The 17,227-nt window shown below is 31.9% G+C and overlaps 1 protein-coding gene across 5 annotated transcripts in view; it reads left to right on the forward strand.

The window, feature by feature from the left end:
• The window catches only part of LOC134252253 (immunoglobulin superfamily DCC subclass member 4-like), a 44,451-nt gene extending 27,440 nt beyond the window's left edge, over positions 1–17,011 (forward strand). For 2 of the 5 annotated variants that reach the window (XM_062734686.1, XM_062734685.1), the window contains 7 exons: positions 2,777–3,082; positions 11,811–11,938; positions 13,628–13,850; positions 15,295–15,318; positions 15,559–15,858; positions 16,001–16,036; positions 16,154–17,011. In XM_062734686.1, coding sequence (XP_062590670.1) covers positions 3,016–3,082; positions 11,811–11,938; positions 13,628–13,850; positions 15,295–15,318; positions 15,559–15,858; positions 16,001–16,036; positions 16,154–16,263 — 888 coding nt within the window. In that variant the 5' untranslated portion in view covers positions 2,777–3,015 and the 3' untranslated portion in view covers positions 16,264–17,011. Of the gene's footprint in view, positions 1–2,227; positions 2,298–2,517; positions 2,542–2,776; positions 3,083–11,810; positions 11,939–13,627; positions 13,851–15,294; positions 15,319–15,558; positions 15,859–16,000; positions 16,037–16,153 lie in introns of those variants that run through there. The other 3 variants (XM_062734687.1, XM_062734688.1, XM_062734689.1) reach the window with 3 other exon arrangements.
• The last annotated feature ends 216 nt before the right edge of the window (positions 17,012–17,227 follow it).

The following is a 17,227-nucleotide window of genomic DNA, read 5'->3' on the forward strand; positions in this document are numbered from 1 at the left end:
GTCGTTTTCAATAAGGAATACCTATCTTCTCAAGTTGATTTCTTTTGAACAAGGCAATTTATTAAGCCATTATTTGATATACGAATCGATGTATTTATTATTAATTTGAATTTCTAGGTTGTTCTTCGTTTTTTGATCTATTTTACAGAGAATATGACTAAAGACATTATTTAGTGAATTGTCTATAACTTACTAAATTTTGACCTGCTCCGCATTTCTAAAATCTGAATAAGTTTTGAATAAATCGTAATATTTTGAAAATATTCATACAAATCATTTGGATTTTTTGTTAAAATATTTCTACCAAATTTGGTTAACATATGACGTCAAATAAAAAAGATAGGACAGTTGTCCACGAACTTTTCGAACAACCCTCGTACGTATTGGCAGAGAACGTTTGTTTGTTTGTCTGTTTGTTTGTTTGTTTAATGTCCCTTCAAGATTTTTTTACTCATATTGAGACGCCGCAAATTTCTAATGGAGGTCTACAGCTTTAGTCCTTCACTCGGCGCTTAAAACCTTTGAGCAGCGAGGGATCTTTTTTTTGTTCAAGTACTAACTGCGAAACGGGACCTGCTTTTTTACGTTCTCATTCGAGGGACCGGTCTCCAAGTCCAGCAGTTCGGATTCAAAACCGCGATCATCTCTAACTTCTGCAACTGTAGGGCAAAGCTTCTAACCAGTGCAGTACGCGGACGTTTTTATCAATCCTGATGGCAATGTTTAAAACCCGCATACAACTCTAACCCTTCCCTGTATTTGGAAGGGTATTTCTCTTCTTACTCGTGGTTATAACAAATTTACAACATTGTGATTCGAGACCAAGTCTCTACAAATCGCAGAATTCGTCGATTCATATTGTTTCTCTTTTCAATGGTGTTTTGACAAACTTTGATAAATGTGGCTGTATTAAAAAACAATTTTAATAAAGATTTATCAGATTAAAATACCCATATACAAATCACATCATACTAATGGGGTTCTTTTATATCAACACAAAGACTGAAGACCTGAAGGTTGAAATTAGTTTATTTTTTGGACCAGAAAAAGTTGAATCAGTTAGCGTATATGTAACATGATCGTTGTAGAAATGAACACTCTAAATATTTTTTGTATAAGTTGCTGATAGTGTCTTTTGAAAGTTACACACAAGTACAACGGATGCAAAACTGAATTACAAAATAAGAATCAAAGTATATTACTTCAGGTCTAACCTTTGGTTTGGTCATTGCTAGCGCAATTATCAATAGTATGAAGCCGTAAAATCATTCTAAGCTCTTGCCAGCAAAAACCATCTGTCATGAAGTTGAATGCAGGATGACGTTTTGAAAGTAATTATTTGGCTATTATTTACACACCTAATTTTCCGTGGATATCTTTTTCCCGTTTTTCGCCACCATGGCTGGGAGTGCATGGCGGATGTGGCTGGTATACAGGGGATGCTTTCTCCTGCCTGGCGCCTGATCCCATCCCACCTCTGATGTCTTTAGACATTCGTGTTTGCTCTGCTCCCGACTTTAATCGTTTAGATGGACATTGTTGTTTGTTGTATTCATATTTAGTTTTTTTAATGCTTTTTAAGTCACATGCATTGTTAACAAATTTGGAGATTAAAGATTTCACTTCTTTTTTGAGTAAAAACTCGATTCTTATTCTGTGGGTATGAATCTCACTGCAAGATGTGGAGACTGATTCTTCGGATGAGACCGTTAAAATGTAGGCAATGTGTTATTAAAGAAAAACAATCCCGCAATGGCAGTTGCAATAAACTCGGCCTAAATTTGCAGGCTTTTATAAGCTGGTCTACCAACATAAGTAAACTAGTTATCGTTTCTTGCAGGACTTGAAACGGACAAACATTGACATTTACCAAATTTCATGAAAAAAATGCTACCGTATCTTGGAATGACAATTCAAACGAATGGAAAATATGAACCATAATGAATATTATAGAAAAGTTACGATCGCGCACCTGCCTTATTTCCAGACATCATTCACTCTTTCTTTCTGCCATTCTCATTTCCATATAGAATAGAACCAGAAAAGTACGTCTGTTTTAAGATGAAAATTGTCATTAATTTCACAGTTTAATGAACAAACTTATTTTTAAACTGACCGGGAAAGAAATTTGTTCCCAGTATATCATACTCTCTGTCAAATCTAATGACTCTGATGGTATTTTTGAAAACCTTAGTAAAATGCATTTGGTATTCATTATGATATACATCCATTGTGACTTGTACGGTATTTTGAAGACATGTTGATAAATATATGGCTCCAAATTATTAGCTTCACAGGTAAAGTATGTAATCAATTTATGTTTCTTTAATATTTCTGAGGACTCAATTAATCAAGACGACTTCGTTATTGAAATAAGACTTCAAGACAATTAGGAAATATACGAATGGATGTACTTTAATTATGTAAATTCTCTACAATACGAAAAAAAAATTTAAAGAGAAGAGGCTGTTGAGCATGTTTCAAGAAGGATATATGTTAATGCAGTAATTGCAGCATGTTTTGGTGGTTTTGACTGGATAGGTAACGTCTTAGGGCAAATGACACAGAAAAAAGTGAATTCCAATTGTATTCCATGTAGAAACCTATAAAAATATATTTAAAGTTCTTTTGATATGTACGATGTGCGATAGTCAATGCAAGGTGTTTATAAGTTGTTCGGTTTGCCCTGCTTATAACACATATAATTGTTGCCTGAGTTGGAATAATTAATCGTTAAGTTTTGACATTACATGATATTCTCTCTCTTGCCTTTCAGAGTGAAGAAATTAACCGTGTTGAGCTGATCGTGTTGTTAGACTTTGGAATTTAATAATTTTCATTGCCTACTTTGGATCCATTTTTTCTCTTCTAATGGAAATGCGATTTACATAATTACAAAAAATTGGACTTTATTTAAGAAGTGGTTGCAGAAAGTTTTTATTGTGAAATGTGACGGATGTACTATTGTTTTAATGGCGTTCCTCTCCGATGATGAAAAAGAAGTTGTAAATAGAGATGGCTAGAATAAAAATACTTTTCGAGGAGTTTAAGTGGATAATAATTCTTGTTCTCTGTTTAGAGGGTAAGTAAAAACTATATTTTAGCAAAATTTTGTTTTGAAACAAGATTTGACATAATTGAAGCCATGTTCAGTCTGTTGTAATAGGAACCGAAAATTCCTTTTGTGTATATGAAAAGAAATTTTTGAAAGTAGACACTTTTTACATGCCTTTATGGATGTATTTGGTCATGCCTCTTTGCTTTCTCATTTATCAAACATAAATTCTGGTAAATTATTCTGGTAATAAAATATACATGATAAAAGAAAATTTTTGTAAAGTTTCAAATTTTTTTAATTGAAATTCTGTAAATTGTGTCCAATTCTTGCCACATTGCGTATATTCATGCATAATGTATATGTAATTGAAGAATATGGAGATAACGAACAGTATTCAACCTATGTATGTAACCTTCTTGCTTCAATCACAATTCGACGATCTTAAAAGAAAAATATTTATAATACCAATAGATTAAAATTACACAGTAACTCTTCAAAACATAATTCTTGTTTTCATGTCTAGATGTTTTAAAGGTTTAAGATAGACGTAAATATTTTGAATTGAGCTAAATATTGATGAAAAGGCTTATAAAATATAAGAAAAATGGCCCTATGTGGGTCCGTATACACGAGGTAGTATGTCATTAAAAACATGCTATCTGATACAATATGCATTTAGAAATTTGTCTATTTGGTTATACTCGAATAATTTTATACAAATTTCTGTTCTGTATTATTTATTTTGGCCTAAGACATAAAAGGTCTTGTACAAAATTGTAGTTGTTCTCAACCAAAGTAATACTGTTTTGTCCTTCAGCTCTTTCAGAAATAATATCCTCCAATGATTATTGCATTTGGACATGTAAGGGTGGTTGATTTCAAATAAAATTTTCATTTTTATTACAATTTAGTGGAATGTTTTGCATTCCTTAGCATTATGTGGTACGTAAAGGACTCTTAAAGTGAGTTTTAAATTTGCTGAGTCCATTCACTTGTTAATCCACAATCCTTTTTACAACTTGACTCCATGTATATATAATGCATACTTGTGAAAAGTTGCAAAATCACTCCCAACAATACGTTGCTTTAACATGTTTTGAAAATGGATTAAAGTTTAGAAATGATAGAGTTTTATGCATATAAAGTGTCATTTGATAAAAGCATTCTGTTTTTTTTTCTTCTGAAGAATAAAAAGGGTGAAGAAAACAATGAATTGAAACACCAACTGTTTTAATTTAGACAATAAAATAATGAATTTTTAGGGAAGAAATGATCTCCATGTAGGGTTATTAATAAACTTCGACCAAATATGTGACATTTCAAATAAAATGTATATAAGCTACTTGATAACAAATTCAATTGATAAAAGTAAAGGGAATGTTTTCTAATACATAAATTATATTCACCTCTTTGTTAATTTTTACAATGTATGTTTGTACATTTAAGAGATTAAATCATTGTCATACGTCTTTATAAACTTTAAAAGATGTATTGACGCACAATGTATAATGCTGGTGTAATTGCTGTTTGTGACGACATGAATGCAAAATTGGCATATTTAATTGTTTATTTTTCCGTCAAAATTTATTCGATCAGATGCATTAATTTTATGTTTAAGATGATGGGAATTTAAATAAAACCTATATTGCCAGAAAGTCTTCTAAATGAAGGAGTATGATTTAATTTTAGACATTTACATTTTTATATACGTTTGTTGAGCACTACTAAGGGAATATATGGAGATAACGAACAGTATTCAAGCTCAAAAATCCATTAGATATTTTAAAAGTAATACAAAATAGGAGGAGAGCAAACACGAACCTCCAAAACATCATAGGTGCATGGGATCAGGTGATGGGTGTATTTTTCATGTGGAAGTGTTTTAAATACAACAAGCAACAAAACACTATAATTATCAAGAAAATAAAGAGAGAACGTCTACTATTTGAAGCTTCTTTCGCATTTTCTTTTTGATAATTTCTTTTTTATTAATCTCTAGACATTATTTTCCGTTCTATGTTTCTGAATAATACCAACTTCATTATAAGATAGCATATACAGTAAAACTCGTTTAGTACGAACACGGATATTGCGAATTCACGGATATAGCGAAGTCATTTTTGATCCCCAACTAAATAATTTTAATCAATTTCTTATACGGATATAACGAATTACGGTTAAAGCGAAGTAATTTAACAGGTCCAAGTGACTTCGTTGTAACCGATTTTTACTGTATAATATTTTGGAATGTTCAAGCACGTACATGTAAATATTTATATATACTGTACATGTACCTCTATAATTTGGTAATAAGGGAAGAAGCCATAATTATTGTATAACTTGTAATAAAAGTCGGTTTTCGATCCCCTATCACCAGACAGATCGAAAGTCCAAATTCCAAAACCTAAATAAGCATTTATAGGTCACTCCAAAACTTCTTCCTAAATATGATTTGGTTCAGAGAAAAAGTTAAACGTTCAGAAACTAGTTTTTTAAATTAAAAAAAAAAATAATTTTTGAACCCTGTTATGTCCCCAGTATAAATCAAAATTCGGACAACTTGTTGCATATCTTCGGTACTCTAATTATCATATATCATGCTTTGAGATGGTTACTGCAAAAACATTTTTGAGGATTTTAAAACTTAAAAAAACTAGTACTGTACATATATTACTTCTCATAATATTCCAAAATACGATGCTTTTTTACCATTATTCCCACGGCCCGCAGATGAAAAAGAAATCCCAAAACCTTGTTGCACACGAAATCACCAATCATACTTCAAAAGATAAGTTGGCTTCTTCAATACTTCAGGAAAAGGCTCGTCACAATTTTTTTTATTTTTCATATCTTGAGTTTTATTTTAAGTATTTGATTGAAAGTTTACAGTTTTATATAGCACTGAAATTTAAACATTTCATGAAAATTGTGTTTCATTATCAAAAATATATCAAAAGTTATATATAGTTTATATAAGTCTGTTCACAGTTTATGGTCTTGGGGTCAGGTTTTTGAAGAAAAAGCCAATCGTTCTCGGGTAAAATCTGAAAAATGAAACCTTATGGCAAATCAAAAGAACACTCCAAAACATATTCCCAAACTGCAAAAAATGTAAAAGGAGTAAAAAGAAATCAATCTTTTTTTGTAGAAAGATTTTTTGCTCCAAAATCTCCTTCATGGGTAAAACCAAAACTTTATTGCACATTTCAAAGACACCACCATTCATATTTTAAAAGAGGCAGAGGCGTAGTCACAAACTTAAAAGTGGGGGGGCTCAACTCCAGAAATTCTTTGAAAAAAAAAACAAAACAACTTAAAAGTGGGGGGGGGGCTCGAAATTCCAAAATTCTTGAAAAAAAAACAAAAAAAAAACTTAAAAGGCCAATCACAATCCTATATATTCTTTGACAAGCAGAAAAAAAAAAAAAAAAACCCAAACTTAAAAGTGGGGGGGCTTAACGGTTCAGAAATTCTTTGACAAGCAAGGAAGAAAATGGAAAAAAAAAAAATAAACGGAAAGTTCACCAAACTCGAAAATCCTATTTTGGGGGGGGGGGGGGGGGGGGGGGGGGGATGACTTGGCTATTGCTTTAACTTTTTCAAAGGCAAGTTACTTTGAAATCCATTCAATGTATATATCCTATTGTAAAGGTAATGTTGGGGAAAAACTGTGATTTTGTTCTTCTTAAAAAGTGGGGGGGCAAAGACTACTCTTGCCCCCCACTTCTGAAAGTGGGGGACTAGTGCCCGAGCAATTTAAAGTCGAGTATAATCCCTGTGACTACGCCTATGAGAGGAGTTGGTTACTGCAAAAATTGTAAGATTTAGGGAGCAGTTTTTGCATGTCGTATTTAACCCAAATCGCCACAGGTTGAAACTCGAAATTCCAAAAACTTGTGAATTAAAAGAAAACTTAGGCCAATCACAATCCTATATATGAGTTGGCTACTGCAGAAAATGAGAGAGGATTTTTGGAAACCTGGGTTTTTGTGAAAGCACGGTTCTTTGTCCGATTTGGCTTCAAGGAAAGAAATAGAATTTTCAAAATATTCAAGGCACCACCAAGTATACTTCAGAAGATGACTTGGCTATTGCTTTAACCATTTAAGCGTGTAACATCAAATAGGCAGAATGACCATATTCAAAGTAACCAAACATTTATTCTTTAAAGACTTTGCTGCTCGTCTCCTGGTCTTCTCTTAGACAATTCGAGCAATTTAAAGTCGTGTATAAAAATTGGGCTAAATAGCAGACACATTTATATAGGGGTCATTTTCAATATCGTTAAAAATAATTTCCAGTCATATTATCCTGTGAAGCGTATATGGTCGCCAAACATAACAATTTTATTTATGAAATGATTTGAAATAATAATAACGTCAAAATCGGTGCTTTTTAAAAGCATTTCTCGATTAAGAACGTAACAATAAAGTAAAGTGCCGGAACTTTTCTGCATTAGGACCCTAACACTTGACTGCTCTGTCTGGTAGGATATTCGGTTATGACAAATCCTGCAAAGTGCTTTGCAGTCATCAATTAATTATTTGCTTTAAGATACATGAAAAATGAATCATTGGGAAACCTTATTGGGATTTCTGTCCGTGAATGAAAGCTGTATTATATCCGTAATCTGACTAGGGAATATATGATGGATCATGCCATTGTTACTGGTAGCATGGGTGTTGGATTAACTTCTATAGATCTGTCTTTTCCACCGTTCCCTTTGGGTACTGGGCTTTTGTTCTTATTTTAATTGCCATTATTCACCCCATAAATTTTTGTTCTGCTATGGTCAAATTTCTAATCACGAAATTCTAGCAAATAGGACCCCTTGTATGAAATATTGATATCATTTAGCTCCTGACTTTATGCAACCGTGTAGTCTACCTTAATTTGTAAATGAATAAATGGAATTTCATTGTAATGTGAGAAACATTTATCTGACACCAAATAATTAAAACCTGTTCGCTTTGACATTTTATTGACTAAAAAATGTTATAAAATGTATTCGACGGATGTTTGTTTCTCTTGTATATATAGATCTATTGTATATTGATTTCGAAAAAAATCTCGAAAATATAATTATTCTTTTTTTTTCATTCTTTAATTAGATGACTCTTATCATAACAAAATTGAATTTTTCTGATCTCACGAAAAAGGAAAATTAGGCTTACAAAAATGCTTACGGTGTCTGTAGTCTTGTTCCAATTTTTTCGTCAAACAAAGAGTAGCAGGGACAGAACCAACTTTGTCAACATTTAGTTATAGTTGTAAATAGAATTTTTTGGGAAAAAAAATACCTGAGCATGCGCAGAGCGTAGATTACAGCAAGTAATTTTGGTAACAAAAGAATATAACAGAAAAAATTTTAAACACGCAAAAAAGTTTGGTGTTCAATTGGTTTTATTTGTAAGGAGGGGATGCATGTATTTTTTAAAAATAAACATTTGTGATATTTCAGTTTACCAATACTTTAATAAAAGGCATCATATCTTAATATGTAAAAATGTCAACATGAAAAAGAAATTTCAAAAACAGACAAATATTAAGCAATGTTACACTACAGATGTAAAAAAAAAACAACCATATACTCCAGAAATTCCTAAATTCCTAATACGTATATTAGTCAGGTGCTAAGTATGTGACCACTCATATTATGCAACTTGTATGCACATGCAATTTGTCAGACTTATTAAAATTTATGAAATTGTACGATGCAAAAAGAAGCATTTATCGTGTTTATATCAAAATTTTGAGATTCTTGTTTTTGGAACCATTAGGTAAAAACACAAGCAAGAAACACACAGGATTAAAATACTTTTCACTGCCCATGTTTATTTGTTTGTTTGTATGTTGGTTCCTCTCAGGAATTTTTCACTCATATGGAGACTCTACCACTGCAAAATTTTGTCCTATACTCGGTACCTGCGGCCATTGAGCAGTGAAGGATCTTTTTCGAGTCAGCACCTACTGCGACCTCGATTAAATGTTCTCATGCGAAGGACCTGTCTCCACGTCCTCCGGTGGGATTCAATCTTGCGAAGTAAGAATCAACTCCTTACTTTGCGACTCTGGAGCTGACGCTCTAACCACTGCGCGACTATTCTTCGGTATATGTTCAATTTATGAATAAGTTTATCGTTGCCTCATTATTTTGTCTTGCTTCTACTAGATATACACGTGTCCAACTAGTAATTCATAACAACCACCCAAAAGTCAGAGTCAGAAGCAGCGTTGTCCAATCCTCTTTTTCTCCGAATCGCAGTATATATTAGTATACAGAATGGTCGAAATTGCTATCAATAAAAACATTTTGGCACGTCTTTGATCCAAGTGTGTATATTGCAAGCATTGTTCGGTCATTGTGATGCTATTAATTATGACACGATATTTATATGCAGTCTGGGGTTAACAATGTAAACATCTTCTACAAGACTGTTGTATTAACGAAAAACAGAACAGCCAAGCCTTTGCATTAAGAAGTGTTCAAGCCAAGTTTATGGCAAAGCAGTAAAATTTTATTTTAAAAACTTATCTATCTGACAGCTTTAAATATCCTTTATCTTATTGTTTGCTCCCAATTAGAGTGGCTTGAATTGATCACAAGAAAAACGTCCATTGGGAACCATGACAGATTCAGTGCTGTTTGATGATGAACCATTAAAAAGAATTTTTAATAGGCTGTTTTGCTTTCAATGGATCTTGGTGATCATGAAAATTCAAGCAAAAACATCAACTCACTGTCATTCCGGATCAATCTTGACATATATTGCATGGGTATGGTCAAAAAAGTGTAATGAACTAATTATCGTTGAAGCAAACAGCGAGATAAACTATTTGGCAGTCAGTACCCAATAGCTTAGAACAGGGTTAAGTGTCGGTCATGTTTCTTGTTTGTCTGTTAGTACTATACTAATGGACGGTATATCAACTCATTAGGGAGACAATATTATATTAATGAGTATGTGTGGTCCACAAGCTACCGTGCCATATCTTTTTTGAGTTAACCGATATCCTGTTACAATTCACATAATTCATGTGAACTTTCTTCCATTTATTAGAGCACTGCTGCAATCAACGTTTCATAAAGCATACGTATGTCCAGGACTAAATGAACATGTAAATGCTACTCGTTTTAAGTTGCTTTATATTTACGTGAAAGAAAGCTGTAGATACGCATTGCTGTCAATAAGTTGCATCAAGGAAGAAAACAAAGAAAATTAAGAATCCGTACAGGTTGATTTCATGGTCCATTGCTGAATTTCAGGAAATTAATTGTAAAAGTTATTATTAAAGGAATGAGTCATTCTTCTCGACACATTTATGAACTCTTCATCTGTTGAGCAATTTTCATTTGCTCTTGTTTTTTGTGATGTCGTTTTAGTCGTAATTTGTTAAAAGCATTGCTTGCAATAAATATTGAAATAGCGACACTTAAAATGTATTGCAAAAAACATTTCAATTTAGAAATCTTTTAATCCCAAAAGATCTTTTGAAAATTGGTCAAATTTTGTTTTCACTACACGAAGTGTTACTACACCAATCTGAAGTGCGGCAAGATAAATATTTACCTTCAAATTTGTCACTGGATTTGTCTTGGTGTTTGGGTTTTTTTTCAGTACTTGCATTTTTGTTTTCCTTGTTTATTTCCATGACATACAATAATTTTATCTGTAATTTAAATAAGGAAATATACATATATAATTTCTAACTATATCAAATTCATATTGAAAGTCACATATTCGTTGTTTTTCTTACCGATTACACTTGGTATCTAAGCACACCTAAAAGGTTAGTTGGCTAAACAATCAGTCAAAAAAAAACTATGTCAGTCAAACTATGCGAGAATTTCTAGGAATGTACAACCAAAAAGAAAAGGTTACGGGGTTAGACAAATCTGCTTAGAAGGTTTCTTGGCTATTCAAAGAACACAAAAAGGGCATTTTAACTGTGTTAGTAAAAACCATCCACAACGTGGCTGGAAAGGGTCTTCTATAAAATTACTATTGGATTAGTTTAACCATATAAAAAGTTAACTAGGTCAGCAAATCAACGTAATGTTACTGGGCTATTCAAACAGCCCGTAAAAGTTACGGATAACAAAATCTTTCTAAGCTAATATCATAAGCTAAACTCATATATAAATTACTTGGTAAGTCAAACCAACTAAAAAATAACTTGGTTAGTTTTATAATTTTCAGAGAATTTTAACCCATTAAATTCACAAATCTACATAAAAAAGTTTAACATTCTGTAATATGAATTGCTTTATGTTAGTCTTTGATTTAACATTATTTTCTTTGAGAATAGTTTTATATTTGTTCGAACATTTACACCAAAATCATGCAATCACATGGTTTTTGAGATCATGTTGTGTTGCAGCATCAAATACTTTTATTTAACTGTACCACATTATCACTTCTTGATCAACATTAAACAAAATAAGGGATAAATTAAGAATGGAGAAATAAATCTGACTGATAAATTCTAAACTAAACCTTGCAATACGCGAGAAAGAAAATTGATTGGAATGGTTCTGTAATGGGAATTAAGTTCATTAACAAGACTCTATGTTATGATTTATACATGACCATTATGTGGTAGATTGTTTTAAGTATTTGCTTATTCGATTATTTCTTATTTCCATTTACTTGGAGATAAAAACCAAAAAAACAGTAATACGTATTGGTTGTACTTGACAATGAATTGCTATTGCCATTACGATCTGATAGTAAAATGTGTGCTTTCTTAGTTTCAGGAAGGAATCGATATAAAAAGTACATAGAACCAAACTTTGTCCAGAAAGCCAACAATATTACAGTGCACAGGGGCCAGACAGCAGTCCTAGAGTGTACTGTGGAAAATTTAGGACCGAAAACGGTTGGTGTGAAATTCATGTATTACATATACATGCAAGTTCAAGCTCATCTGAGGTCTAGAACAAAGGCTATGTATGTTCAGGGAATATTAAATAGCACTGATAACTGGTAGTGTCCTGTAAATTTGCAATAAGGTTTCAGGATTTTTATATTTACCTTGGGACCAAAATGGGGGTCGAAAAACTACTTGTACTTTTATAAAAACCTGAGTTTCATGAAATCCTCAATATTAAACTCAGTAGCTTCCTCATCTTTTGCAAGATGATAAGGGAGACTTTGTGATGTGAAATGAGGTTTTGGAATTTTAATTTATACCATTTGGGGCAATAAGGGTAAAAACATGATGCTTTTTATTTCATTATAATCTTTTATTTTTGACTGGTTATAAATCTATTATTGAAATACAAACATAGGAACCTCATGGTCTTCAGCTAACGTGTACATTAAAAGGTCAATTTGATTCAGTTATACATGTTTACGTATTTTATGTAATTTTAAGAATAAGACTAATATGTTTTGGGTATTTGTTACCTACGTACAAGGGGACAAACGTACATTTAGAAACAAACACTTACGTGTGGGTATTTAACAGCCAGTCTTATGACAGTATTTAAATTTGCCATGTAGAAATGCAAAAAAAAAAAAAAAACTATTAAATTAGCAGAATTGTAAACACAAATCTAGAGAATTTTCAAGCATTGCAATCAAAATAGCTTTATCTTATCCAGAGCAGTCTACAACTATATGTTCCTTGTAAAGTTAAGAGAGATTCGTCGTAATATTGAACCAGTCTTGAGCTTCTCGTTGATCGCGGTTGATATAAATAAGGAAAATTTAGTTGTATGAGACGTTCATCGCCAATTTCAGACGATTGAAAATGTTTAAATATTCCATTTGATGTCAAGTTATTTCAGTATGCCTTGACATAGTGATTAAAAACCTTAAAGTGACAGCTTGTCAATGTTCAATTGAAATCAATCGACCTGATTAGACATAAATAATTATCAATATAATATCATTAACACTGGTATTTAATGGATGATCAATCTCACGAAGTTGGATGATATATATAATTATGAATCTGACATATCTATCACTTTAAAAAACTGATATGAAGTAGATTTAGGTAGAACCCAAAAAGAATATATGAAAGTTGAATTTTAATTTCAAAAGAGACCATAAAAAAAACAATATTTGAATTAATTTTTATTAAATTTGATCAACAATCGCTCTTATCGTCCTAGATATACTTGTAGAATTGACTGAGATACTGAAACCAGTTGATTTAATAATTTTTCGTCCATGTTAAAAAAAGGTTTTTCATTTAATAGAGTGTAAAACTAATGCTATGATGGACTTATGCTTAATATTCAGTAGCATGTTGGTAAACTGCTTGTAAAAGTTAAACTGATACAAAGAAAGAAAGAAAAAGCACGATGTAGACTTTATTGAGATGATATTCGAAAAGAAATTCTAGTATGAGCCGAATAAAACATGTCTATTTAGATTAGATCGACAGCCTGCGGTTAATCCATATCTCTTTGTTGTATTCTCATTATAAAACATTGTGATATTTAGAAACACGTTTCTTATGATTAAATGCCATGTTATCACATAAAACTGCCCTTTGATGTTTCGAATCATTTCTATTTATATCGAATATTAAATTTTTCAAATACATATTTTCTAGGTTGTTTGGAGAAAAAAATCGGACAGTTATGTCCTTTCTATAGGGGATAGAATGTATGCAGATATTGAAGAAATGAGTGTGGATGTTTCCAGATCTCCTAAGTACGACCGAATCCAGACTGATTTGATTATCAAACACGCCCAGCCGAGTCACAGTGGTTTATATGAATGTCAAATAAGCTCCAAAAAGGGCTATAATTTTATCGTGCAGCTAAATGTGCTGGGTAAGTTAACTCCTTCATTATTAATGGATAAATGATACCTACAGAATGCAAAATTCACCAATATAGACGGTAGAAAAGTACTAAAATTATGTAGTTATCAAATAATCAACGTTTGTTTGTACTCACTATACTGCCGACCTCTGATATTTTAACAATCAAAGTAATGGAAGTATCGGGAGGCGCAGATTAAGCCTTGATAACATCGGACCAGACAGGTTTAATTGTATATACATAGAACATTTTCAACCTTATTGACAAAACTATTATAGCATATCAGCTTTAACCTCAAAGTACAAACCAATCTTTGGGGAACTTCATTTAGAACAATGTTATTCATGACCCAGAAAATTTGTCTAGTGAAACAACAGACATGTTGAATTACAATTTTCTGAAATGTGCTTCCCCCTTACAAAAATTTACTATAGTTAACAATAGTTTACAATACGTATTCTTTTTACTGAGAAACTTTACTATAAAACCCTTTTGAGAATTCAAGCTAAATCTATTTGATTCAATAACATGCAGTGATGTTAAATTTGGAAATATGTGAATATTATTATACAAGTATTACAGTCCCATTTAATGTAAAAAAAAAATCATGTTTGAACTGGAGAAAATAAAATGCTCCAATATGAAATCCAAAAAATACTTTTACTATTTTTGATAGCCGACCTGTAGATTCACTCTAGCAAAGTTTTTTTTATACTACTATATATAAACTTAAGTTAACTTTAGAAGTAAGCAATAGTTAACTATTACATATGTAATTTTTTTTTTTTTTTTGTTACGGACATTCTTGTACATAGTTGTACTGCAAAAAAGTTATAATAAATTAAAACGAAATATTTATATGAACATATTATGTAATTGATTTTGTTTGCTATTTTTATTCCCAAGTTTCTGAAATTGAGAACATGTCACATTCCAAACTTCGTACTGGTATTTTAAGAATATGGATCTGACTAAAGTTTAAGTTCGCCAAGTGAGCTGCACTTTTAATTGTATGCAGGTTATCATATTTTATTAGATTTCTAAAAATATATTCGGTACAGATCAACATTCGTTCACGTCCTTTGATTTCTGTGTAGATGAAATATTTAAAATATTCTCTTCATCTGGAATATTGATCAGAACAAAATGTATACAATGTGAGTCCCTATGCAGGAAATCTATTACACTTTCCTTTGATTTAAATTCTTAGGTTTTGTTTTTGGTTTGTTAATTTTTCGCTGGTTACAATCAACTGTCAAGATAAAGAATTAATATGAAATCAATCTTCTTTTAGTCCTTACATCGAGATAAAATCATTTTTCAAGAACATGGGAGACTTAATTATTTCTCATTATGAATTAATGTAATTCATTAATTAATGACCTCCGTGGTTTTTACGCCAATACATTGGGCGTTGGTCTTTATATCAACCTGTCAATGTTTTATTTTGTAGATACTCAACCAGCATATGAACCTGGTAAGAACTAATAACTTACACGAATAAAAAATGTCAACATTTTACTTTCATTTTTAAATAATGGTTATCAAATGATTTTCTTCAAAAGAGGACATAAGGAATTTTAATAGATTATTAAAAAAGATTTTATAATAAATGACCTTTTAAATTGAAGCTTTTGCATTAAATGACTATGTTAATTAATTACTTTGTCAAACCTTTTCTTTCCGTTTTTAATAAATGTCTTTTTTCTTATTTAAGCTCTAACGATAAATGGCTCCGTGTATGTAAGTAGGTTTTCCAAAATAAGCCTCACCTGCAACGCAACGGGTGCAGTCAGGGCACCAGAAGACATAGACTGGTTCCATAATGGACAGAAAATACGTCAAAATGATCCCCACTGGCGCCACCGAACCCTCATTTATAAATACCAGGAGGTTCCAGGACGGTCTCTGGTCAGTAACCTATCGGTAGAACGCGCGAGAGATGAGGATGCTGGGACCTACATCTGTAGGAGTTCGGACAAAGACACCAAGAGCATCACGGTACACGTCCTCAATGGTAAGTTTGGAAAACGTCAGGGCTTGCTAAGTAACAGTTATATTTTTGCTTGTGTTTAGTTTTCCTAATATTTTTTTTTATCTTTTTGACTTTTATATGTTTGATAAATATTTTCTTTCTCTTTTCTTTTTTGATGTGACAGCCGGCAAAGATATCTCTGAAAGAGAAGTTGGCAATGGTAAATATATCTCTGGAGTTTATATTTTGACAAATTTACTTTATTTTTCTCCCCAATGTTAATGATGTTCTACCACTTGTATTTTTCTCATGAACTGATACTTTTATCCACTTCTAGGTATATCCTCAAAACACGATCATCAAACATTAGAAAACAACTGTAGTTCTCAGTGTCGTCTGCTGAATGTCCTGTTATTGGTGACGTCAGTTCTGCTTGTCAATAGGTGATGAAGATGATCTTTCGATAGGTAACCTATTGATATTTACATATCGGGACATGTGCCTTACATCACCCAATGATGATATTTGCGTTAATTTCTGCGGTGAGCAGTCGATTTCAGAAGATATATTGCACGTTTTGTTCAATGGCTAGATCGATTTGAGACACTTGGTAACTGGACACCTAGTGAGCAGAGGATGGAACTCTTGATTTGTTACTGGTGGGTAAAATTCCAGATGCAACTAACGCCAGACAAAGTTGGGAAGTCAATAGTCTTTTAGCGACATCTTCATGTGGCTTTTGCTTTTGAGAAAGCTTTAAGTTGACAAATATTTGAACTGGTAAACATTTGCATGGATTTTTTTTTATACATTGTACAATATTGTTTTGCAGCTCATTTACATTTGGCCGTTACAGGTACATTCTACACTTTGAAAGTGCTGAAAACGGCATAAATTTAAACAATATATGTGTAACGGCCAGTAATACTTTAAGGAGGGTTTTGTAAAGCCTGTTTTAAGTTATATATATATTTCATGTTTCAACATTCCACATTTATTGACAATAATGAAATATAATCACATTTTCGTGATGCAACAGAGAAAGCATGTGATTCATAATCGTCATTTCTTACCTATATATGGTCATCACATCAAATGATATACTGTTTTCATTTCAATCGTTATCATTATAACATAAATTATTTCATTATCTTTCATGTTTTTGTTTCAATTGTTCAATAAAATGTTATTTATTTAAATTGAATATACGTTTCCTTTTTTCTTTTCTTTTACTTTATTTTATTTTCCTATTGTGGATGCAGTATTAACTGAGAAAGGGATATCTATCAAGCAGAGATTGTTACTTTATTTTCCAATATAGGACGCTGTTTTACTGATAACTTTTATCATACAGAGATAAAACAAGTCTCCTTCCGAGTTTTTCTTTGCTGACGAGTGAGCCAGAAATGCC

This window comes from Saccostrea cucullata, unplaced genomic scaffold (genome assembly GCF_032062105.1).
Source record: "Saccostrea cucullata isolate Sc308-1 unplaced genomic scaffold, CSIRO_AGI_Scuc_v1 ctg130, whole genome shotgun sequence".
Lineage (NCBI taxonomy): Eukaryota > Metazoa > Mollusca > Bivalvia > Ostreida > Ostreidae > Saccostrea > Saccostrea cuccullata.